The sequence below is a fragment of the Heterostelium album genome (assembly GCF_000004825.1).
Source record: "Heterostelium album PN500 unplaced genomic scaffold PPL_contig27, whole genome shotgun sequence".
Taxonomy (NCBI): Eukaryota; Evosea; class Eumycetozoa; order Acytosteliales; family Acytosteliaceae; genus Heterostelium; species Heterostelium album.
In genome coordinates this window covers 163144-187795 of record NW_008805104.1, presented here as the reverse complement: position 1 = coordinate 187795, position 24652 = coordinate 163144, and the positions used below count along the sequence as shown (strand labels likewise).

The 24652-nt window shown below is 35.4% G+C and overlaps 6 protein-coding genes and 2 non-coding genes across 8 annotated transcripts; 4 read left to right on the top strand and 4 right to left on the bottom strand.

Annotated features, from left to right (window-relative positions):
• Window positions 1–1226: 1226 nt before the first annotated feature.
• On the bottom strand, window positions 1227–6467 carry PPL_00063 (uncharacterized protein; the record flags this gene model as incomplete). Its single annotated transcript, XM_020571109.1, has 10 exons — window positions 1227–1305; window positions 1465–1681; window positions 2246–2283; window positions 2745–2785; window positions 4053–4565; window positions 5247–5462; window positions 5490–5706; window positions 5779–6032; window positions 6088–6116; window positions 6425–6467. The coding sequence occupies 10 exons, from the start codon at window positions 6465–6467 to the stop codon at window positions 1227–1229; spliced, it is 1647 nt and encodes a 548-aa protein (XP_020426698.1).
• On the bottom strand, window positions 1697–1777 carry PPL_00064. The gene has a single exon. It is a non-coding gene; the product is annotated as a tRNA-Leu (tRNA).
• Window positions 6468–8381: 1914 nt separating the features above from the next.
• PPL_00062 (uncharacterized protein) lies at window positions 8382–16151 on the top strand (the record flags this gene model as incomplete). Its single annotated transcript, XM_020571108.1, has 6 exons — window positions 8382–8560; window positions 8662–8922; window positions 9014–9294; window positions 9406–9669; window positions 9733–13489; window positions 13553–16151. 6 exons carry the CDS (start codon window positions 8382–8384, stop codon window positions 16149–16151), a joined length of 7341 nt encoding a protein of 2446 aa, XP_020426697.1.
• Window positions 16152–16512: 361 nt separating this feature from the next.
• PPL_00061 (uncharacterized protein) lies at window positions 16513–17676 on the top strand (the record flags this gene model as incomplete). The annotated part of the gene is made up of 2 exons (XM_020571107.1): window positions 16513–17156; window positions 17253–17676. The coding sequence occupies 2 exons, from the start codon at window positions 16513–16515 to the stop codon at window positions 17674–17676; spliced, it is 1068 nt and encodes a 355-aa protein (XP_020426696.1).
• A 94-nt stretch (window positions 17677–17770) lies between these two features.
• Window positions 17771–19088, bottom strand: PPL_00059 (uncharacterized protein; the record flags this gene model as incomplete). Its single annotated transcript, XM_020571106.1, has 4 exons — window positions 17771–17918; window positions 18305–18580; window positions 18978–19021; window positions 19086–19088. 4 exons carry the CDS (start codon window positions 19086–19088, stop codon window positions 17771–17773), a joined length of 471 nt encoding a protein of 156 aa, XP_020426695.1.
• On the top strand, window positions 17947–18036 carry PPL_00060. Its single transcript is given in 2 exon segments — window positions 17947–17984; window positions 18000–18036. It is a non-coding gene; the product is annotated as a tRNA-Tyr (tRNA).
• Window positions 19089–19240: 152 nt separating the features above from the next.
• On the top strand, window positions 19241–20435 carry PPL_00058 (uncharacterized protein; the record flags this gene model as incomplete). The annotated part of the gene is made up of 3 exons (XM_020571105.1): window positions 19241–19908; window positions 20263–20390; window positions 20425–20435. 3 exons carry the CDS (start codon window positions 19241–19243, stop codon window positions 20433–20435), a joined length of 807 nt encoding a protein of 268 aa, XP_020426694.1.
• Window positions 20436–20546: 111 nt separating this feature from the next.
• PPL_00057 (uncharacterized protein) lies at window positions 20547–24460 on the bottom strand (the record flags this gene model as incomplete). Its single annotated transcript, XM_020571104.1, has 4 exons — window positions 20547–21859; window positions 21930–22670; window positions 22756–22929; window positions 23065–24460. The coding sequence occupies 4 exons, from the start codon at window positions 24458–24460 to the stop codon at window positions 20547–20549; spliced, it is 3624 nt and encodes a 1207-aa protein (XP_020426693.1).
• Between the last annotated feature and the right edge of the window lie 192 nt (window positions 24461–24652).

The following is a 24652-nucleotide window of genomic DNA, read 5'->3' as shown; positions in this document are numbered from 1 at the left end:
TAATAGTTTGTTGACATTTGAGTGATAACTGATTATTTAATTTTGGATTGTAAGTAACTGATACTGTTATTTATAATTAATTTCATTACTGATATGTGCTGTATATATTCATTTATGATAGATTCAGTAGATAGTATGTTGTTATCGTGGAGAGGTGTACCGCCAAAATAGGATTTACAATAGAATTTCCAGATTTGATGAAAGACAAGTGAAGCGAGAGTAGTGATGTTGTCCTTCTTCTAACCAACTGATACGCGTCTTCAATAGTCCAATCGAATCGTTGACCACCTGAAAGCTGTAAGGAATCAAGAATGGTGTTAAGATTGAATCTGTGCATAACTGCTCGACAATTAAAGAATGTATGGAAATATTGATCAGAGCAGTATGTGTAGCACAGTTCACATTCATTGTTTTTGTTGTAAGCCAATCCAGGAAGCTAGAGGGAAGAACCGGAAGACAGTGTTTCGTCCACGCTGATGTTTGATAAGCGATATAGGTGAAGATACTGTCATAAGATGTGTAGTCGAATTTGGTTGGTGGTAGAGATAGTTGGAACTGGCTATCAGTTAGTGGTGGAGTGTCATTTTTGATGGTCAATAGGTGGTCGTAGATTTGCTTTAGAGTGGGTGGTAGACCATCAATCAGAATAGGTTTAACAGATCTGATCTTGTTGTCCAGATGTTTGAGATGAACTGCCAATTGGTGCCACAGAGTGTACTCAGTGTAGCATATATTGAGATATGGCGAGGTGATAGATCTGCATTGGATTTGAGATAGCCAACTGGTATAAAATATCAAACTTTGGAAGGATCAGATGATGAAAGTAGGAATCTGTTGAATATCCACACATGTTGAGCATCATTACGAAGTTGGATGTCCCATAGCGAGATGCCACCACGTAACCATGGTTGTATAGCTCTGGTATTTTTCATTGTGTTTTTATACTTCTTGGAGAACCAAGACCTGTATGTAACAGGATGGATTTATCTAAATAAATCAGAGTATTGTATATAATACAATCAAAGAGAGAACACTTGAGAGTTCAGATTAATAATTGTCTTTATATCAAATAAAGAGATAGAGAAATGAAAGTAATTGCATTATATACTATTTATTATAACTTAAATAATGGTATAATTAATTTTGTTAGATCTACTTATCTTATAAGTTATAAAAATTATTTTTTCAAGAAAAATATTATCTACATATAAATTAAATTTTTATAATCAATAGGTAGAAACATGAATGTATGGATAACAACTATCCCAAACAAATTGTAGTAATGCATATAATTTAAATTGATAACTAATAAGATTATGATTAAAATAAATATGTACAGATAATTATTTTTGTTTTTCAAAAACACACCCAAGCTCAAGGTCATCACTTTTATATCAAATCAATTTATTAGCATGTTAAATAGGTATATATCGATAGATAACACCTACAGCTGCCAAGATATACCCTGTTTTGTTCGGTTTGGACATACAAAGTAAACATAAAAAGAAGTTTAATCTGCTAAAGAAAATGATGGAGTCTTCATGGTTTGTTGAGAGAACGGCCACACCCTTAAACATAAAAAGATATTTGGTTGATTTGATTTGAGTTTGGGTTGGTGTTGATTTTTTTAGATAAATCCATCTTGTTACACCTGAAATAGTCTGTCCGCATGCGGTATTTTCTAGTTAAAAAGGTTTGCAAGCTGGGAGATTCGAACTCCCGAACCTTGCGGACTAGAACTTGAGTCTAGCGGATTTAACCACTTTCCTAAGCTTGCTTGCTGATGATGAAAATCAAATTTGTCCTTTTTTAAATCCTTTGTTTAAATGAGGTTGATTTCTTGGAGTTTTTAATGATGTATAGATATATATATTTTTTCAACACCGAAATTGTTATAAATTTTTAATTATATAAATAATGGATGGATATCTATATATATCACAATAAATATTAAATAATTTTTGTTTATTGCTTTAAATAGTGGTGTGACTTTATTTATTTTATTGTTATTTTTGATGAAAAACAATCTGTAACTTCTAATTTCAAAAATAATAATAGATTCTATACTTTCATAGCAATATAGTTTACAAAAACAAAAATATATGATAGTATATAATTTAACTTTTATCTTTTTAATAGTGTTATTTATTAATAATACAAGTTCATTAATACCATGGATCAAGAAAAATGGACAATGCCAAGAGCAATGTATGTTTGAATGTGAAAAGGCATTCCCAGAACTCACTTACGATTTCATTTTGAGAAGAAACAATTGTTTCTTTGCTTGTATAATAAAGTTTTGCGATATCAATTTATTATTTGCTCCAGAATACAATTAAATATTATAAATAAAATAAATTATAAATACTTTAAAAATAAAGAGTACAAATAAAAAAATCATATTATAAATTCAAGTTTTTTTTTTTAAATATTACTTAAATCTTATAAAACCAGGATTTTTCAGATTCTTTAATCCTCTTCAAACATTTTTCAAACAACTTTTTTTCATTCTCATCTAGTTTATATTTATTAATTAAAATAGTTTGAACTCCAAGAAAGATTTGAAGATAAATCATAACAATTCACTCTCTATTTTCAAAAAAAAAAAAAACATAATCTCGGGAATGAAATAGAGATTATAAAAGACATTTTCATTAATATGTCTTAATAAATCTCAGGAAATCAATTCCGAAATGTAATGTCTTTGACATTTTTAACAAGTAAATTGACACATAATTTTTTACTTTTGATACCATTCTTTATACTTTGTGGTACCACACACACTCTAGAAGAAGATATTTATATGTATGATCAATGATTTAGTGGTGATGTGCATAACCAAAAATAGTATACTCGTTTGCAAAACTCGGGTAGTGAGTGGAGTGTGTGTATCACTAATGATACAAACAACCCCATTGTTTCACGAAACATCAGATTTAATTGATGATCGATACACCTATATAGTTGATATATCTGAATAACAGATACAGTAATATTAATGATAGACACATATAAGTACATACAGCAGGAGTGTTTGCTGTTAGCAACAACCAAAGAAGAAGAAGAAAAACTTTAATTAATATACTTCTTATTTTTGAATTGATTGACATTACAATTATTGTAGAAAAAATGGTTTTGTACATGTTCAAAGTGTGCACTCTTCTTCTTCTTACTTCTATTTAGGAGTGCACCTGGTGAATGTCACTGTGTAATCGTAAGTTTTTGTAACAACAATATATAAATCCAACACACACCTTTCATATTTATGTTTGATCAATCAATCAATCAATCAATCAAACAAACATTCATGTGATCTATCTATTAATCAATCTATTAATCAATCAATCAATCAATAAATTTGAAAGAGTGACTATAGAGGTAGAGAGTCTTGAGCAGAGAGCATATCATACATTTAAACAATGAAATCAAAGAGACAGGGGAATCGATTTTATTTAAAATTCTAATAACTCTACAAACTTCAAAGTGCAGTTGTAGTAAATAGTAGTAGAGGAGGGGGAGGTAGAGTTATTGTTAACCCCGAAAACCTATCGTACGATATTTAAACGATGAATCATTCAAATAACCATACCAGATCAATTAACAATAACTCATTAGTTATAACCTTACAATAGTTAATGAATCATATATTTAAAATTAAATCTAAAAATAACAAATAAATAAATAAAAAAATTATATATTATTATTATAACTACTAGTACACAATGAAGTTATATAAATCTATAAATCTAGTTTTTACATTTTTAATAATAATTTTAATATATAAAAATGATAATAATATAATAGTAAATGGTAGGTAATTATTATTATTATTATTATTAAATATTGGATCGAATAACTTAATAATAAATGAAATTATAATAGGAGAAAGATATGAATGTATTGAATGTATTATTAGAGGAACATGTCCAGAGGTGTATACTTGTCGAGGTGCAGGGTGTCATCCTCTGAAGTTTCCACAGAAGATGATTGCGGTCGACGATGAACCACTAGAGTCGTGCGATGATGGTGATATATGCACAGAGGATATCTACAATAATGCAACGGAATCGTGTGAGTATATTCCGCTGATAGTATGTTGTCATGAAGATTCCGACTGTCCGAGCGATAGCTGTAACGACGGCTACTGCTCGGAGAATCGATGCAAGACGCGTCCCAACAACGACAATGAGAACTGCTGTCGGCAACACTTCGAGTGTCGTGACAACAGTATTTGTACGTGGGACTTCTGTCGCGCCAACGGTACGTGTGTGCACATACCTATACTGGGTTGCAACGTCAACAAGCTGCTCAACCTGGAGTGCACGTGTGACGACGATTGCAACGACGGTCCGGCGTGCTCGCTCGGAATATGCGAGTCGAACATCTGCTTCTACGACGAGATCGATTGTGGCGACGACGATATCTGTACACTCGACCACTGTGTTAACATCACCAACCAATGTGAGAATACACCGATTCCCAACTGCTGTCAGACGGTCGACGATTGCGATTTCGGTCCGGCTTGCTCCACTGCCACTTGCCAAGACAACCAATGTGTCTTCCAACTGATCAATTGTTCAGATTCCGATGTCTGTACACTCGATAGTTGTAGTAATGATAACAATACTTGTCTACACGATCCCATTGTCAATTGTTGTCATAGCGCGTCAGAGTGTACCGCTGTTCATCCTTGTACTGCTCCGACCTGTGAGAATAACCAGTGTGTCTACAACGAGATCAATTGTGCCGACGCCAAAATATGCACGTACGACAGCTGCAACAAGACAAGCGGACTCTGTCAGAATATCGCTATTCCCAATTGCTGTGACACCGTATCCGACTGTAAAGACAGTCTACCGTGCCAGGCAACCTATTGTGAACTGAACCAATGTTTCTACAAGGAACTGGATTGCGAGGATAACAATGTGTGCACACTCGACCATTGCGACAACACCACTCGCCAGTGTTCATTCACACACATCGCGGGATGCTGCTACTCCGACTCGGAATGCTCTAGTAGCGCACCACCTTGTTCGACAGCAACGTGTGTCAATCATCAGTGTAGCTACAGAGCAATGGTGTGTGAAGATTCCAATATCTGTACGAACGACGTGTGCAATCACACGCTGAACCAATGTCAAGCCGATCCCATACCGAATTGCTGCAGAGAGCTATCGGATTGCAAGCAACACGAACAATCTAACGTTTGCGAGACAGCGGCCTGCGAGAACAATCAATGTATATACAAGCCGACTTGCGAGGACTACGACGTCTGCACTGTTGACCACTGCGACAGTGAGACTCACGCATGTAAATTCACTCGTATCAAAGGATGTTGTAACCACGTCAACGATTGTAAAGTTAAACAAAACGATCGTCGTCCTTCTTGCACTACGGCGGTGTGTCTCAACAACCAATGTGTTCTCAAGCCAAACTTTTGCGACGACTACAACGAGTGTACGCTAGACAGCTGTAACAACGCCACTAACAACTGCCAATTCCAACAGATCGAAGGTTGCTGCAACACCGCTAAAGACTGTCCGAAACAAACTTGTTCGGTGGCGATATGCGATAGTTCCAGTCACCAATGTATCTACAAGCCAGAGTACTGTGAGGATTTCAACGAGTGTACACTCGACAGCTGCAGTAGCGACACCAGTCGGTGTCAGTTCACACCGATTCCAAACTGCTGCAGAACCGGTGTCGCTAGCGACTGTGTCGACGGTCCCGATTGCACAGCTGCTGTATGCACCGCCGACAACACCTGTGTGTATCTACCGCACGGTTGCAACGACGACAACGCCTGCACGTACGACTCTTGCAACAACTCGACCAAAAAGTGTAACAATATTCCCATTAGAATGGGAGGATGTTGTCTCGACGAAACCGACTGCAACACCAACCCACCGCCCTATCCTCTGACCTGTCCAACCGCTCACTGTAAGAGTGCTGATCCGACCTGTGAATCCGATGATGCAAACCGCGAAAACTGTAAACCTTTCATCTGTAAAAATCATAAATGTGAAATCAACCTAAATTTTAAAATATCATAAAACCTATTTATAAATTATAATATTTATTTATTACTTTACTTGAAAAAATAAAAGTATCAGGAACTTTTTAAAAAAAAATTTTTTGATAGCTTTCACCAAAATTTTAAAGAAGTAGTTTGGTCAGATGATTTATGATCCATTTGGAATATTCAATTAGATAAAGATATATTTTAAAATAATAATAATAATCAAATTCTTTTTTTTTTTTTTTTTATTAATAAATAATTTAATTGAACTTTAATTTTTAGAATATTCTGGATTCAGTTATTGATTGCTTTCTTATTTTTAAATAAATCAAAAGAATCGAGTGATATATATCAATATTTTACATCACTTTTTAAATCAAAAATCAATCAAACTTACATACAAACCACACACTTGTGGGAAAAAAAATAAAAATAAATTAAAAAACATTATGAATGAATGTTTATAAATGTTTATTTAAGTTAATTCAAGTTATATTAAATTTGTAATTATGTAACAAGTCGAAAAAATGTAAATAGATTCAGTATTATCTAGATAATTGTTTTCGAGCAATTGCCCCGAAAGTAAGAAAAGTAATTGTAAGCATCAAAATTTGTAGATATTTTCATCAAAGAATCGATTATCGACTGACTATCTCTATAAAAATGAAAAATGTGGTTGGGTTGCTTTCTTTTTACCTAATTCGTTTAAATTATAGTTTACCTCAACTACAACTTCAAGTTTAACCAGTTTAATGTTCAAAGTAAGTTAACTTACTGGTTTAAATCTATATTAAATATGTCGCAATTCACAGGGTTGTCAATTTCATTGTATCTTTCACTTCTTTCTCATCACCTATCTATCTATCTATCGAATCAATCACAGTGATCATTCATCCATCACCAGTTAGTGTTTTTTGTTTTGAAGTTGCAGCAATCTAACTCTAACAAAACAGGCATGAAGAAGGAGAAAAAAGCAAAAAGAATCTATAACTCATTGATTGATGAAAGTTCACGCGAAAAACCACATAATATCCGATTTAAGTTGGTTTTGCGAAAAAAAAAAAGTGTTTAGAATATATTAACAACATATATCTAAAACCACATAAATGATCATATAAAAAAAAATATATACTAAAAATTAGGAGATGAACCCTCACTCAACCCGAAAATCTAAAACCAAAAAATGATCTTTTTTTTTATGATAGATCTATAGTTTTTTATAATATATTATTATTGTTTTTTTGTTGTTAATTAAGATGATCTACTAAATATTATATATAATCATATTTATATCATTTATATCCTGTTCCGTTTTTTTTTTTTTATAGTTTCATTAACTACATCCTATTTTTAAGACACGCCAGTTACACTTTAAACTAGTTTGTTTAATGTGTTTTGTTTTTTTGGAAAAAAATCTTGCCATTTACTCAAAAATCACATTTGATGTGGTCAACAAAAAAAGATGGTTTGGGCACCCAAACCGTCCAACAAAAAAACACATTTTCAGATTTTGTTTTTTTTCAATTATTTTGTGCGAATCTAGATCTGATCTTGTAAACCCTAGGACAATTCAAAGGAGACAATAATGATGTCCTTTTTCACACAAAGTTTTTGTTTTTTTTGTGTTTTAAATTTGACAAGTCACAAAATTAAATAATTAATAAACCAAACTTGTCAACAACAGTATGATAATCACACACATTTGTTTTAACGGATGGAGTACACTCTAACGTTTGCCAGGAAATGATTCCAACGCAATTTAATTGCCCCATTATTAAGTATAGTCTCATAAACAAGGTTGGAAAAAACAACTCGATTATTCTTTTTTTATTGATGATTCCAGAGTTGTTGAGTTTGTGTTTAGTTTTTTTTTTTTTGTTTTTGTTTGGTTTCGATTCGAAACATCGATATTTTTTTTTTTTTTTTGTGTTTGGTTTTTCGAAACTACTTTAATTCATATCAAAGATATGATTTTTTTTGTAGTGGAGGTTGTTTTTCTGATCCTCCAGAGGTAGGGACTGTGCGTTCCTCATAGGGAAATCTTATCAAAGAATCTAGATACTATCTATAGCCTTATTCTAAAGGGTCCCCTACATATCCCATAGAGTTTTTTTTTTATTTATAATTTTTTTTTTTTTTTTTTTTGGAAATCTAATTATTTATTAAATCAAGGTTTTTTGATCTTGATGAATCGTTTATCCATTGATTTAAATAGTAGCTCTTTAGATTTTTGAGTTCATTTCATTTTCAATACCTACTTTCTACTCTTTACTTTTTTTTTTATATTTTTGTCGATTGTATTTATTTTTATCTATTTTTTTAAACAATAAAAATAAATAAATAAATCAACATCAATAAAAAAATGAATAGAAATTATTTTTTATTAATATTGTTTGTATCATTATTTGTATCATTAGTTCAAGGTCAATATAAATTCAATGACAATGGACATTATTATGATTTTATACCGGCTGCTGCCAACTCAATCAGTGATTGTTTACAAAAAATTTCCAAAATGAAAACAGTTGGAAATGCTCTACCGTATGTATAAATAAATAAATAGAAGAAAAATCACAAATTTATTAAATTATTTATAATTATTAATTATTATTTTTATTATTATTATTTTTTTTTTTTTTTAGATATCTTGGTACTATTACAAGTATTGAAGAATTGGCTTTTGTAAATCAATATCTACCCCAATATGGTAATGCACTTATTTCCGGTTCTCGTATGGACAAGTGGGACCAATGGCGTTATCTGTCCGGTCCAGAAGTAAACCAAACACTATTCACTCAATCCTCTGGACAATATAATTACTTTTCATTCTGGACCACTCAATATCCAACTGATAGTCCAACTGAAAATTTTCTTTATTTTAGCAAAAATGAAATGACACTAAGGTAAAAATATAATATTAATTAATTTTTTAATAACTAAAAATTATTTATTAATTATTAATTACATTCAATTTATCTTATTAAATATTTTTAGAAATACACAATTTGTACCAACTGCTAATTATTGGTACTATTTAGTTGAATGGTCGGATCCAAAAGAACCGTATGTACCACCTGTCGACACTCAAGGTGCTCAAGTCACAATGAGTTATCTCGATAACTTTGTTGTCGATTTTGTAAATATCACATTGATACCGAATGGAATGCTCCCAGTCAATTTGACTGTCATTTCAAGAGACGCCCACTACAAGAGAGTCGTTTTCCAAATGCCACCATTGATGGGAACCGGTCTTAATTTTATTATTGTCGACGATGGTTACACCAGATTTTAATATTTCAAATTATAGATATAAAGGTAAATATTATAAATATTTTATAAACTTAATTTTTAATAATATTAATTTTTTTTTTTTCTAATTATTATAGCACCTGCTGCTTTATCAGTTTATCCAACATTCCAACTCAATACATTACTTACGATTGTTGGTGATAACTTTGGTGTTGATAAATCAATTATCAAAGTTACAACCGGTTTGCTTTCAAACCCATGTACCTATGTCAAGATCATTGAAGATCACAAAGTTATTAGCTGTGTTGTCACTCATTATGTTACCAACTTGGTTTTCCTTTATCCAATTGCAATTCAAGTTGGTACTTCACCAAATGTTATCTCTACAAAGATTCCATTCTGTAAGTAATATTTAAAATAGTTATTTATTGATACCCAATTTATTAATAACTATAAAATTTTAGATGATCCTGAAAATATAAAGATGCTTAAATTTTCACCTTCAATTAGTACTTCTCAGAATGTTTTAAATTCAATTATCGATGCTCAAGCCAATTACCTATTGGATGGAAATACTGCTTACTCTGGTCTCATTGATTCCGCCAAACAACAGTCACTCATTGCTTCTGTCTTTGGATTCGGTAGCTTCGGTACTGTCTTCCTCGGTACCATCGGTCTTGGCAATGGAATGGTAAGAGTTAGAAACGGAGGTGGTCCATATGACGGTCAGATTTGTGTAGACAACAACCGTTGTCTTCCAAACATGCTCTACTGTACCAGTAATTTCACTGGTGGTTTACTACTGAACCAAGGTACCATGTACAATGGCATCTACCAGGCTGTCACCGACAACTCTGCCATTAGTGGATCTTACATCCAGTTTGGAGGTCGTCCAGTTATTCAACCGCAAACCTTCTTGATAGACGCCGGCGGTGGAATGGTGATTGTACCGCTCTCAAGTGGCAGCGTTGGATTCAAGTATACCAAGAGATCGTACACCATCAATGGAATCCCACAGAACGCAACAATCGCTGTACTCGACTCGCGTACTCTCGGTCTGCCCATTCCACCAGGTGTCTTAACCACTTTCAATGTCACCGTTACCATCGAAGGTTACACCTTCAACAATATCTCTGTTGAATACACTCCACCCACCATTGTCTCTGTGAAGCCAATCTCCACTCTCGGTGGTCCAATCACTGTCTACGGTTTCAGTTTCGGTGCTGACGAGTCTGCTATCCACGTGACGCTCGACGACAAAGAGTGTGCAAATCCACGTCTTCTCGTGGAGAATACCGTTCTCTCTTGTGTCCTCCCTCCAGGTGTCGGTGCTAATCATCTGCTCGTTGTCAACGCCGGTAACTCGTCGTCCAACGCCACATTCTCCTATTTGCCACCCTCGATTGAAGATGTCCAACAACAGGATACTCTCCTTACCATCGTCGGTCGTAGTATGGGTACCACCCAATTCATTCCAACCGTCTACGTTCCATACAATTCAACTCCATCGATGACACTGACCGATCCCCAAATCCTAACTACAACCGTACCGGTCTATGCACAGAACGGTCGTGTCGTTGTTTCGGTCGGTGGACAAAGTGGATCGTACCCATTCACCTACCAGCCTTTCTTGGAGTCAATTACACCGGCAATGCTTCCAACCACTGAGGGTGGTCCAGTACTTCTCAAAGGTCGTTTCCTCACTCAGTATCGTACCGATAACACTCAGACCAGTTGCAGTATCGCTATTGGTGGACGTCAATGTCTCTCACCGCAATTCTCATACGACACCAACTACACCTATATCCACTGTGTTGCCACTGCAGGTACTGGTGTCAGTTCGAATGTCATAGTAACAATCGACGGTAGAGCTAGTAACACTTTACAACTCGGATATCCAGCTCCAACCATCTCCTCTTACACACAAAACAGAAACACTCTCACTATCTTTGGTGCCAACTTTGGTCCGGACACTGGAAAGGTACGTTTGGAAATCAATGGTAATCTCTTCTTGGTTACTTCACTCGCTACCAATCCATCGAGAATATTTGCAACACTCCCAACCAGTCTTACCAACGGTTACATCAAGGTGATTGTCGACAGTCAATATTCCAACATTGTTCCACTCTCTCTCGTTCCAGTCATCGATACAATCTCTCAGGCATCGATCTTTGGTGGACCAGTATTAATCAACGGTCTATTCTTCAATATCAACGATTCCAACTCCAATCCACAAACACTGAGTGTCACAATCGGTGGTACTGTTTGCGCCAATCCTCAAATTCAAAAAGTTAATCTTCAAGTCGTTTGTAATGTTGTTGCTGGTACCGGTATTAAAGACTTTGTCTTTAAACTTGGTAACAGTACAATCAACCAATTCTACAATTATATTCCACCCGTAATTGCATCGACTGCTTTCAATCCATTGAATGAAACACTCACCGTCATCGGTACCAACATTGGATTCCAACTAGATATGATGTCACTCTATATCGCTGCTGGAGAGCCAACCGACACCGCTATTCTTCTACCATACAACTCCTACGGCGATAAACAAGTGCAAAAAGTACAATTCATCATCCCCGAGGACAGTTACAACAGTAACATCTACTTGATTCTTGACGGTCTCAAATCGAATGTTCTCTACCAAAAGATTCAACCAGCGATCACCAGTGTCGTTAGTAATATTCCAACATCGGGTGGATTGATCACAGTCTACGGTAATCACTTTAGAAATGTTAAACAAGGTGGTAGCTTTGTCAATTCCTACATTTGGTATGGTGGTTATATCTGTCAACTCCAAACATTCGATCTTCACAATCTAACTTGTTTGATGGGTCCTGGAACTGGAACAACTAACACACTCACCTATGTCAGCGATGACTTGGCATCCAACTACGTTGCCTACACCTATCAACCACCAACTGTATCAGCAGTCACCCAATCATCATCGACAGTCCAAGTCAACGGTACCAATTTCGGTGTATCACGTCTTACCGCCTCTGTTTTGTTCAACAACCTCACTTCCTCGCCATCCGCTGTCTCCCACAATCAAACCACAACTTCAATCCCATGGAATTCACTCAATGGTAATCTATCAGTATTGGTATCCGGTCAGCTATCAAACAACTACTCCTACAAGTTGACACCTGTCATCCAAGGTGTTTCCTCGGTTGATAGAACTGGAGGTGTCTTGACTATCTACGGACTGTTCTTGAATGACATTCGTTACGATGGTTTGACAACCAATCCAACAGTTCTCTTCCCCAACGAAGAACAATGTGCCAGCGTTCAAATGCTACCAAGCGATCCAATTGCCAAGCAGACTCGTATGACTTGCATTGCTCCAGCATCGAAAGGAACCAACACCATTGACATTCCCGTTGTTATCACCATCGATGGTGTATCGGTCACCACTTTGTTCACCTACGGATCACCTCTCATCAACAGAGTCGATGTCTCAGTTGACAACACCATCACCATTACCGGTGACCAATTTGGAACGAATGCATCGTTGATCACCGTTGTATTTGGTGGTAATAACATCACCACTCTACTCTCAATCGCCAACGATCAAATCACATTCAAAGCACCGTTGACCGCAATGAATGACTACCTCTATGTCGTCTCCAATCGTAACGGTAAACAATCGACTCAATTCTATGTCCAACTCTATCCAATCATCACCTCGGTAACACAATCCCTCACAGAAGGTGGACGTGTCACAATTTACGGTTCCTACTTGAATCCATTGAAACTCGGTAATCTCTACACCAGCTTCACAGTTACCTTTAACAAGACCATAAGCTCTGCGATCTTGTACACCAACCCAGGCAATACTACTCTGGTGATTGTCACCTCACCACCCGGCACCGGTCTCAACTACCCAGTCACCGTTAACATCGAAGGTTTGAAAGCATCGATCAACACATTCGGTTACCAACCACCAGTGATCCAATCGACCACCCAAAAAGGTCAACAACTCACATTCATCGGTAATAACTTTGGTAGCGATATCGCCAAGGTGACATTACTCCCATCGTTCACCATCGCCAGTGTCAGTGACCATGCTCTCACAGTCAACATCCCATCGTCTGCTCAAAACGGTCCATTCTCTGTTTCAGTAGATAGCCAACTCTCCCCAACTTTCGACGCCAAACTAACACCAATCATCACATCCATCATCTCAGTACCAATTACAGGTGGTGATATTACCATAAAGTAAGTTGTTAAGAATTTGACTCAAATTCATAAAAAATTGTTAACAATCCTTTTTTTTTTTAGTGGATATTATTTCAATACAAGACGTGCTGATGGTACTGCAACACCAATCTCTGTCAATATCAATACTACTGTTTGTGTATTTAAATCGACTATTTCCAATGTCGGTGTTATTTGTACTTTACCAGCTGCCAACATCCTCAACAAACAATTGAATGTTACCATCGATGGTAAAGTAGCATCTGCCGTTTATTCATCGAATGGTCCAACCGCCACTGGAATGATCAAGAGTACTCTTTTCAATGTGCCTGCTATCATTACAATGGCCGGTACCAATTTCTACGATCCACTATCAGTGTATATTGCCGATGTTGAATGTACCAACGTCATTGTAATGGATTCGCAATCGTTGAAGTGCGATTTCGATGCCACCGTTCAACCATCGATCTCGCTCTTGCCAGTGTCGATCTTCTCCTCGAATATCAAAACAACCGCCAATATCTTTGCCTACGACGATATCAGTTGTCAGAACAACTGTACCAACAACGGTCGTTGTTTCAACGGTCAGTGCAGCTGTAACATCGGATTCGGTGGTGCACTCTGTCACACCGCAGTCAACCTCACCGTGCCGCTCCCAGAAGTAAACTCAACCTCTGGTGTCTTTACCATCGACCAAGATGTATTCACAGCGGGACTTGCATTCATTCGTGAAGTTACGGTTGGTTTCGTCACCGTGCGTACCATCCCAACTGACACTCTCAGCTTTACCGTCGTCTCAACTCAAGAGGTCGGTGACTACATCCTTCAGAAATCGATTGGTGTTGAAGTCAATCCAAATCCAAACTCGCGATTCTCCATTGAAATCGATACCTACACTCTCAAGTATGGAAGAGTATTCGAGTTTGCAGGTGAGAGAATCTCTGTCGATACTCATTCCTTCAAACAGAATGTAAAAGTTAATAACTGGCGTTTCGATAGTCTCCAAAATACTCTGCAGTTGATCTACCTTGCCGATGCACCCGCATCCGTCAACCTAGAGAATTGTAACGAAGCAAGTGTCTCCAACCTAACACTGTTCAATTCACTCGATGGACAACAACGTTTGCTATCATTCGACATTGAAAATAAGCTCGGTATCTTTACTGGTAGATTCTCAACCCGTTTGATTAAAGATGGTTACTTGTCAGTGTTGTCAGTGACAGCTATCGAGTTGTCCGATCCAATTTGGCCATCGAAGGACGGACATCTCAAGACTTTGGTTGCAGTCAACATCCCAGTGTTTGAATCGTACGCACAATTCGATCCATCTTTCTCTGCCTATCGTATCAATGGAACTAATAAATGTACTCCACCTTCCACACCTACACCCGTGCCTACCATCACAACCGCAACTGCTACAGCGACTGCTACTTCAACCGCTACTTCAACCGCAACAACTGGAGATGCAACAACTGCAACTACTTCCACTCCAACCACCACTCAAACAACTTCCACCCCAACCTCGTCAAATCCAACTTCCACCCCAACCACCACTCAAACAACAACTGCAACCACCACTGAAACTACTTCAACTACCAATGGACAAGTAGACGGTCCAACCACTTCTACTATCACAGGATCATCTATTCCAACTATTACAACATCTACTACAGGTACAACCGGTCCATATAAATCATGTCCAGGTCATCCAGTATGTGGTGGTCACGGTCTTTGTAACTCTACAACTCTGTTGTGTCAATGTCATCCAGGATATAGCGGCGCTGATTGTGGTGGTACCTACGTTCCACCAACCACTCCAATTATCCCAGACCCAGAGAAACCATCCACCAATCAAACCAATGACCAAACCAACTCGGAAATCAAGATCGATATTGTCTCGCTTCGTGAGTTGACCTATGGAGATGCCTTGGTCAAGGAATACCCATTGGGCAACTGGACAATGACTCAAACCAATCTGACAACCTCTAGACGTCTCGTCTACAAGACAACAGTTGTTGGCACCACCGTTTTGAGTATCATCATCGATACATTCAATGCCACCACCACAGTGGAGTTTGCCGGTCAAATCTCAACGATGGCACCGGGCGCCATCAAATACTCTGCCTCGATCTCCAAATATAATTTCGCAGCACTCTACAATAAGCTGGAATTGGTATTCTCAGCGACTCTTGGTGATACCAAAGAGAGCAAAGACACATGTTCCTACACCTCGTACGAATACGACGAGAACAACTCACTCCGTTCGATCTCACTGCAAATCAATGGACAAACACTCTACGGACGTTTCCAAAACAGTGTAATTCTCGATGGCAAAACTTTCGCTACCACCTCGAGAGTTCTCGAATCCAACGATACTTCGACATCGACCAAAGCCAAGGCATTGGTAGGAATGATCATCGCGCCGACCAACTACGAGAGATCTGCAGAGATCGATCCGGATTTCTCGCTACTTCTCACCGGTAATGCCAAAGACAAATCAGGCAGTATCTGTAATTCATCAAAGAAGAAACTCTCGACCAGCCAAATCGTTGGTATTGCTATTGGTGCCGCAGCCGCAGCTGCTGTCGTCGGTACCATCGTAGGTTACACAATCCACAAGAAAAGAAAAGAAAACCAAGAAAATAAATCCATATCATCTAAAATGAGTGGATTAAATAAATAAAATAAAACAAAATAATATTAAAATAAATTTCAAATGATATATTAGTTCAATTTAAAAGAGTTATTTTTTGATCTAATTTCTTGCTCCTCCTGGTTTGTAAATTAACTAAAATAAAAAATAAAAATACAATTCAAAATCTATTAGTTTAGTTAGATAAAATAACAGAATGGAACAATAAATATGTTTGTTTGATGAACAACTAATTCCTGATTTGTAAATTTAAAAAAAAAAATCAAAAAAAAAAAAAATAAAAGGAAATGAATGATTTGTCATTTAAAAAAAAAAACGTGCGAAATTCTTATTCATTGTTAATTTCAACATCTATTATTACAAATTAAATAATATAATATTTAATTTGTAAATGTTAAGAGTTAATAAACTTAAAAGTGTAGTTGATAAATTTACTACATTATCACAATCATCATCATCATCATCATTGTTGAGCAGATCATTGAATAATAATAATAATAGTCAAACAAAGACAACGACTATATCAACTTTAATAATGTCACAACAAAAGAAAAAACCAACTATTCAAACTAAAGCAAAGTTACCAAAAATATCACAATGTGCTGCTGCACTCCAGGGAAATAGATTCTACTCGACCAAGCCTGGATTCAAACCGGCACCCTACTTAGGACCACCACCAACTCTCAATGAGATCGTTAAGCTCGAGTTACTCCAGAAGGAGTCACCAGAGACCATCAAAGAGATCTGGTTGCGTTATCACTCCAAGAAGGACTCGATCTGCGCCGTCATCCCTGCTGAGACCTACAACAAGCTGAAGCAACGTGCCAAGTCGTGTCCACTGTTTGTCTTCCCGTTGCCAGGTGACAAAGGATACATCTCCATTCTCTATCAATGGCAAGAGGACTATTTCATGTATACATATTTGGATCAGTACAAAAAGTACACCGTCAACGCTGTTCCATGGTTATCAGCCGCTCATTACACCGATCTCCTAGAGTCAAAAGGTATTGTTTTAATGAGAGCCGATCCAAATCTGTAAGTTATATTTATTTGATATTATAATAATAACAATCAATCAATGTCTAATTACAAATAATTGTAAATCTATTATTATTATTATTATTATTAAAGCGAGGTATTAAATACAGTTCAAGCACAATTTCTTTATAATCAAACACAGATCTTCTTGTTGGACGATAAGAAATTTAATATTATGCAAACATTCACCTACAATCCACAGAGATTCGATTTCAATGCTGTGTTGAGAGAGATTAACGACCAGAAATCAATGTTGGAAACTGTGCAAGATCCAAACGATAAATCACATAAAATAGTCAATTTCGACAATAACACAGCATCAGGAGTCAACAGTAGCAATAAGGAAGATATTGCAGCTGCAGAGACTACATCAACTACCACCACTACATCAACAAAAGTAGAGACAACAGGGGAGAAAGAGTCACAAGAAAAGAATCAGCCGATCACAATGGACACCTATAAGGTCAAGCCATCACTGTCTGCCACCACATCACAATCTTCTTCATCATTAGATTAAATAAAGTATTTTTATTTGTTAAATTGAATGAATTCCTGTTACAAGAATTACACGTAATACAGTTATTTAATATGAATAAAATAAGACGACTTTATTAGTTTACAAATGTATGATATTTATAGTGTTTGTGATTAGCTAGTATTCTTGCCAGTTTCCATATTCTAAGGTATTTCTTATTCTTGTATATTTCTCTAACAATTCCTTCATTTTCTGGCATTAAAAAAGGAATAAAACTATAAATTCTTAAAAAATAAAAATTTTTTTCAACATCCGACTTTAACTCAAGTGGTAGAGTGTTTGACTGTAGTAAGAATCACAAGAGATATCAAAAGGTTGCTAGTTCGAGTCTGGCAAGTCGGATTTATAAAAATTTATTCCCGGATGCGGTAAAGGTTGATTTTTGTAAGAAGGTTCATCTTTTGTTCTGTTCCAACCCTCTAAAATATCATTTGCAAAGACTCGCTATTATCTGTTCATCCTCTCTTTTACATGTATTAGCCCGGATTTAGTTGATTTGTAAAAAAAATGATGGCACAATTAAATTAAGTAAAACAAAAGAATTGTGTTTAAATTTGTTTATCTATTTTATATATTTTTTTAAAAAAGTATGGTTAAAATAATAAAAAACAATGAAGGAGGTAAAAGTTGATAGGATTGATTAACTGGTGTTGGTGTAGGAGTTGAAGTTGGCTTTTCTATTGTTCCAATATTAAAAGGATCAGTTGTACGGATGCATCCTGATGATTCAGTGACGATGAATTGATAGGTTCCATTTGATAGATTTGTGACATTCAAATCGTTTCCTTGAGTTTCATTTCCAACCAAAGAATTTAATCCATTTGTAATATTAATTAATTTGATAGTTAAAGAATCTGATAATTCTGAAGTTGCATTTATACTCACTCTGATTAACTCGTACTTTTAGCATCCCTGAAAAATAAAAAAAAATTCAAATTAAATAACAATCACACATTAAACCCACCAAAAAAAAAATAAAAAAATAAAAATAAAAGCTAATCACACAAAAGAGAGCGTATAGTGACCTCTCTCCACAGTGAAATTCGTACTTTTAGCTTTTTTAGCTATTTTTTAATATATTTTAATAATATTTATAAATAATAAATAGAAAATGATTCTCTATAAATTATATTATAGATATATAAAAATTTTTATATACTTATTATTGATAGGTGTAGTAGTGTGTGCATGCTAATTGTGGACTCCAATATAACCACTCTTCTAGTAGATCAAGACATTATAAGAAAGATCACAAGCAACCCTGCCAACAATCTTGTGATTACTGTTCCAACACGGCAACCAAAGTATCAGTTTGTAGACATCGCAGCTGTACCAGTGGAAAGAAATATAGTGAATCAAATTTGTCAAAACATGAGAAAAGAAAAAAATACCATTCTAATTGTGGTATTTCATCTGGATGCTTACCATGTATTGAGTTAGAGGAAATGCGAAACGCAAGAGATGATATTCCAATTGCAAAGCTGGCACAATTGAAAGATGAGTTACTGATTCCAGATGGCTGGTGGTCTCATCTGCGCCAAACCTAATGAATGATCCAAGCATTACCAATGCGGTTGCTACCACTACTACTACAACTGCTGCTGCTACTACTACTGCTACTACTACTGCTACAACTAGAGTTTCAACTTTCGCGAACCAACAACCATTAATTAACGAAAATCATTTGCCTATTCCTGCCTTCTCTGTAGGTGAGAGTGTTTATGGAAAAGCGGTCAATGGAAGAGACTTTGGGACATGGTGGCCTGCTACTGTCAAAAGCATTGAATACAGCAATGAAAACAACGAATGGTGTTATACTATTAAGTTTAAGCAAGGAAATGAAGGTTTAGAAACATTAATAGGTCACAACTTAGTAACAATAGATGAGGATAAAGAATTCACAGTCAATAACATTAAAGATAGATTGGATGTTTTGGTGTTTGATAAAACAACAAAAAAATACTATAAAGGTGAAATAATAGAAGGTACTGAACAATCTAATACAAGAAAAAGAAAGGTGACTGCGATAGAAGTAGCATGTGAAGGTACAAATAATTATGATTTAAATAATATTCTTAATTCCACAGGTATACAAATCAGTAAAGAAAGAAAGAGAAATGAGTTTTTAAGAGTAGAACCATTCAAAATTGAATATTTTTTACAAGATATTTACCCAATAATAAATCTATATAAATTATCTAATATAAAATTATTGTTTATTGACTTTTCTTATTTAAATAAATTTATTAACTATTAATTCATTGCATATTCTAATAGTAGTAATAAAAAAGAAATGATCAACAAAAAAAAAAAAAAAAAGTGAAAAACAGCTATTTTTGCAAAAATGAAAGTGCAAACCTTCTGATTTTTGAAAATTGTGATATTGATCATTGTAAAAATTTGGTGAGCAACCTTTTTTTTTTTTTATATGTAAAAATTAAAATTTGAAAAATTAATGTGTGGTTAATATGAGGATGCTAATTGTACGATTAATTCGGAGTGTGCTGATGAACCTAAAACTTGAACGTTGGTATCAATCAAATTCGATGGTATATTAATAATCATCAGTGCTGTTTGTTCACATAAATTTGGTTTACTAATTGAAATAACTAATGCGTTATATCCTGATGGCAAAAATATTGGATTGCTATTACTTTTCTCTGAGTTTGCAATGGAATGCTCAACTGGATCCGATGGTAATTTTTAACTTTTTTATTGTTTTTTAAAAAGAAGATCTCTAAAGAAATAATAGGATTGTTCCCCCAACCCTTTTTTGATATCAAACTTTTGCCCATTAATTGATTAAAACAGTTTATTTTTTTAAACCTTTCATAATTTTAAAAACACAGCTTTTAATTGAACATTAAAAATGACAAAATAATGAGTGTCATTATTGAGAGTAATGATGATGATGGTGAAAGTTGATGTGATTGATTAATAGGTTGTGTTGGAGTTTCAGTTGGTGGTTGTGTTGGACATTCAAGAATGTTGAATTGTGGTGTTGCGATGTAACAACCAGATGATTCAGTAACTGTGAATTGATAGGTTCCACGAGAGAGGTTTGAAATGCTGGCTGTGTTTCCATTGATTACTTGTCCAACCAAATTACCGTTTCCATCTAATGGACTATTAGTTACATTAAACAATCTAATAACCAATTGACTTTGAAGTTCTGATCTTATTACAATCGAGGCAGTTGCGCAAATCGATGATGTAACTTCAGCTTCGACGATATTCGATAGTACTGTGAATGTTTGGCTGACAACTTGTCTACATGAAGATGAAGTCGTAACTCCAGTCACTGTATAGCTACCAGGTGCCAATGTCAAGTTTCTTGAGCCAATCTCAGCGCCACCCACAAAGTAAATACTATCCATATTGTTACCTCCTTGCGTAGTAGAAAATGTTACTGTTCCATTTTTACCTGGAGTGCATTGGTTAATGACTGATGCGGTAATGACTGGTGAAGAGGCGTTAACAAATATATTTTCAGAAGAGGTGAAGCATGTCAAGTCTGTATTATTGATGGTTGCTAATAGATAGACACCAGAAGTCAGTGAATCCCAACGTCCTTTGAGTACTTGAGGGAGTAACGATTCTCCAGCTACATCGAAAAGTAAATAAGTGAAATCTGGATTTTGGTTGGTGATGGTAATGGAACCATCTCTAGTTCCAATACATGTTTCACTGGTAACTGATGTTTCGATTGGTATTTGTGATAGTGGAGTGTCTACATAGATGTAGGAATAGGTATATTGTTGACCGGTTGCTTTCAAAGTGAAATAAAAATCGACATTCGTCAAAGTATGAATTTGATTGTTTGAATCCAAACTACCGATGCTTGTACTAATATAATATTGGTCGACAATTGATTGTGGGATTTGGAGTGTTTTATCTTTGGTTCCACATTTCGTGATAGTTTGAATTTGGAAATCTGGTTCTGGTGGATTCTTTGGCATGTCTACAAAGGCAGAGCAATAATCATTGTAATCATATAAAAAGACACCCCTGTTATCTGATGAAATCGAACCAATGTAGTCTGGATAAACATAGCTTGACTGTGAGGTGAAAGCTACGATACTTTCCATTCTAATCTTTGTATTAGTTGTAAAATTAACTGAACCAGGTTGATATCTAAATGGTTGATCTATTGAAAATGTGAAATCTTTATTTCAAAAATAACGTCAGTAACTAGTATATTATTAAAATAGTTTAAAAAAAAAAAGATAACTTACTGACTGGACTTGTTTGCGCAGTTCCTATAAAATTCCATTGACAATAATCACCAGATTTAACTTTAAAGTTATAATTTCCAGTGGGAATGTTGACAATTAGTTTCATTCCACCGATATAATAATTGGAATTGAATGAGTCGACTGACGTATTTTGGATGTCATTTCCTAATCTGTCTTTACCTTTGACTCGATAGATACCATCTGATCTTCCCAAACCATTGTTGCAAGTTGGGCGATAGATTTCCTCTAGATTGACTTGACCATCGGTAACGATGGGTATTATCTTTAGACCTACTCCACAAACTGTGTGATTGAAATAAATGGAATAGCCATCTGGGTAGACTGCCAATTGTGTGAAAGCGCCTGTACTTGTTGCTTGCTCACCAATTGCCAATAAATGATAGTCTGAGAAATTGGAAAATACAATCGATCCAGTTGGTTGGTTGCATTTTGTTGAATCTTGGTTGGTAACTGTGTATTGGAGGTCATAGTCTTTACTATATGGAATATCTACATCTATAACAGAGAAACATCTAGAAACTTTCGTTTGATATAGAGCAACGATGAAATATTTTCCAACTGGGAGAAAAATTTGTCCATTACGAAACCCTATTGGTGTTGTATTGTTAATTGCAAGATATATTAGATCTAAAAGATCAACAGATATCAATTCTGCAACCATAAAAGAATCTTTACAAACTGCTGGTTGTATAATCTTGTATGTTGTATGATTCTTTACATCTAATAATAATTATAATTAAAATTAGAAATTGTCTTTTTACGATTTTGATTTTTTCCTAATTCTTTGATGATCTTATATACATACTGCTACTTGTAAGTGGGAATTGAATTGGTGGACAAGATCCAAATGTAATTTGATGTTTTTGAGTTTCTCCAGGATAAATATCCACTGTAACATTGTCAATGGTAATACCATGGTTGATGAACAAATAATTCACAGTGACTGCATCGGAACATGTTGTGGTTGATCTAATTACTTCTGTTATGACATTGATTGTTGTGGTATTGGGATTTGGCAATGACAGTGCAATGTCATATGTAAAGTAGCTGCAATTAGCTGACTCTTTGTAAATAAATTGCAGTGAGCTTGAGGTAAACACTTTTTTGAAGATACCATCGGTTGTTGTATAGTTAATATTCAAGTTGGAATCATGAATGACGATTTCATTGAATAGATTATAGTTTTGAAGGGCAATGGTCGAAATTCCAAGACAATCGGTGGAGGTTGATTCAATCGAGTAAAGAGGTACTCGTTGGAATTTAATTGGAATAGGATCACCACATGTCTGAACTAGATATTCTTTGCCATATTCTAATGTCATATACATATTGGTCATAGGAACGTTGTTCACTACAATATCAGAATAATTTCCGTTATATTGGATCTTAATCATTCCAGGAGTGTCACAGGTTGGAATGGCATCGATAGAATAAGTAAAATTGGTACCGAGATTAGGAGTAATGAAATTATAGGCAACTTGGAATTGGCCGCTTAAATGAATCGTGAGTGACGCTCCCCTTTGGAATGTCAATATATCACCAACCATGAATCTAGGTCCATTCTGAATGTACATCGAATAATCGGCACCAGTTACATTGTTATCAAAGTAGAATGAAACATCGACTGTTCCATCTTGGCAATTGGAGGAATGGATTTTGTTTCTTAAAACTGGGAGTAGGTTGGAGGAGATAGTCATTAACTGTGCTCCACAAGTATTGGAATTGGCGATGAGAGTATACACCTTTTGGTCTTCATATGGGAACGTCATAGTGCTTGGATCGATTGGAGCAACTTCATTTCCTTCAGAGTCGTACAAGTGGGCAGAGCTGAAACTCTGGTAGTTTAAAATGGCTACAGTTCCATTGCTTCCAATGATTCCCTGGGAAAATGAAAGAGATGGGACCAACGGATTTTGAGCTTGTAGTCTGATAAGGAATGTATAACCATTTAGAAAAGTTATACTATGCACTCCATTGGATTTCACTCTATATTGGAAGGTCGGTGTGAAAGCAATCATTTCATTGGGTATCTGAGGAGCTACGGATTGGATGGTAAACGATTCCGTATTGATTTGGGTGTTGTTGATTGGCGTGAGAGTGGCATTGGTATATAAACAAAGGGGTTGGACAATTTTGGTGTATGGAATAGTCAGAGTTTTCGTATTGGAAACGACGGTACGATTACAGGGAGCACCACTGTAATCTCTAAAGGTGTAATAGACATCGTAGATATCGTTGACGGTGAATCTCATACGAGTACTCGCAGACTGGTAGTAACTGTATATCTTCTCTGGAACGGCATGGGAGCTACGTCCGACAGCACCGAAATCAATCAGTGAAGAATTACTATCCTCGTAGTATAAATCGGCATACCAATATCGAGTTGGATTTAAAAATTGGTAGTTTCCTAGAGGAGGAGCATTACTACCACATTCCACAGATTGAACAACACTAGTTCCAATACTATAAAACAAATATAATACAAATATATAAATAAATTTAGAATTCATAACTGTTCTAATCAATAAATGAGTTAAATTTTGTTTACGTACTTTAAAGTTAGGTTGGTTGTATAACTAAAAGATAAAAATGGGTTTTTTTGATAAAAAAACTGATCAAAAAAAAAGACTCTTCATGAAACGATTCCTTGAAAAATCAAAATGTGTTTAAAAAAAAAAAAAACAAAATTTGGTGTTTAAGAG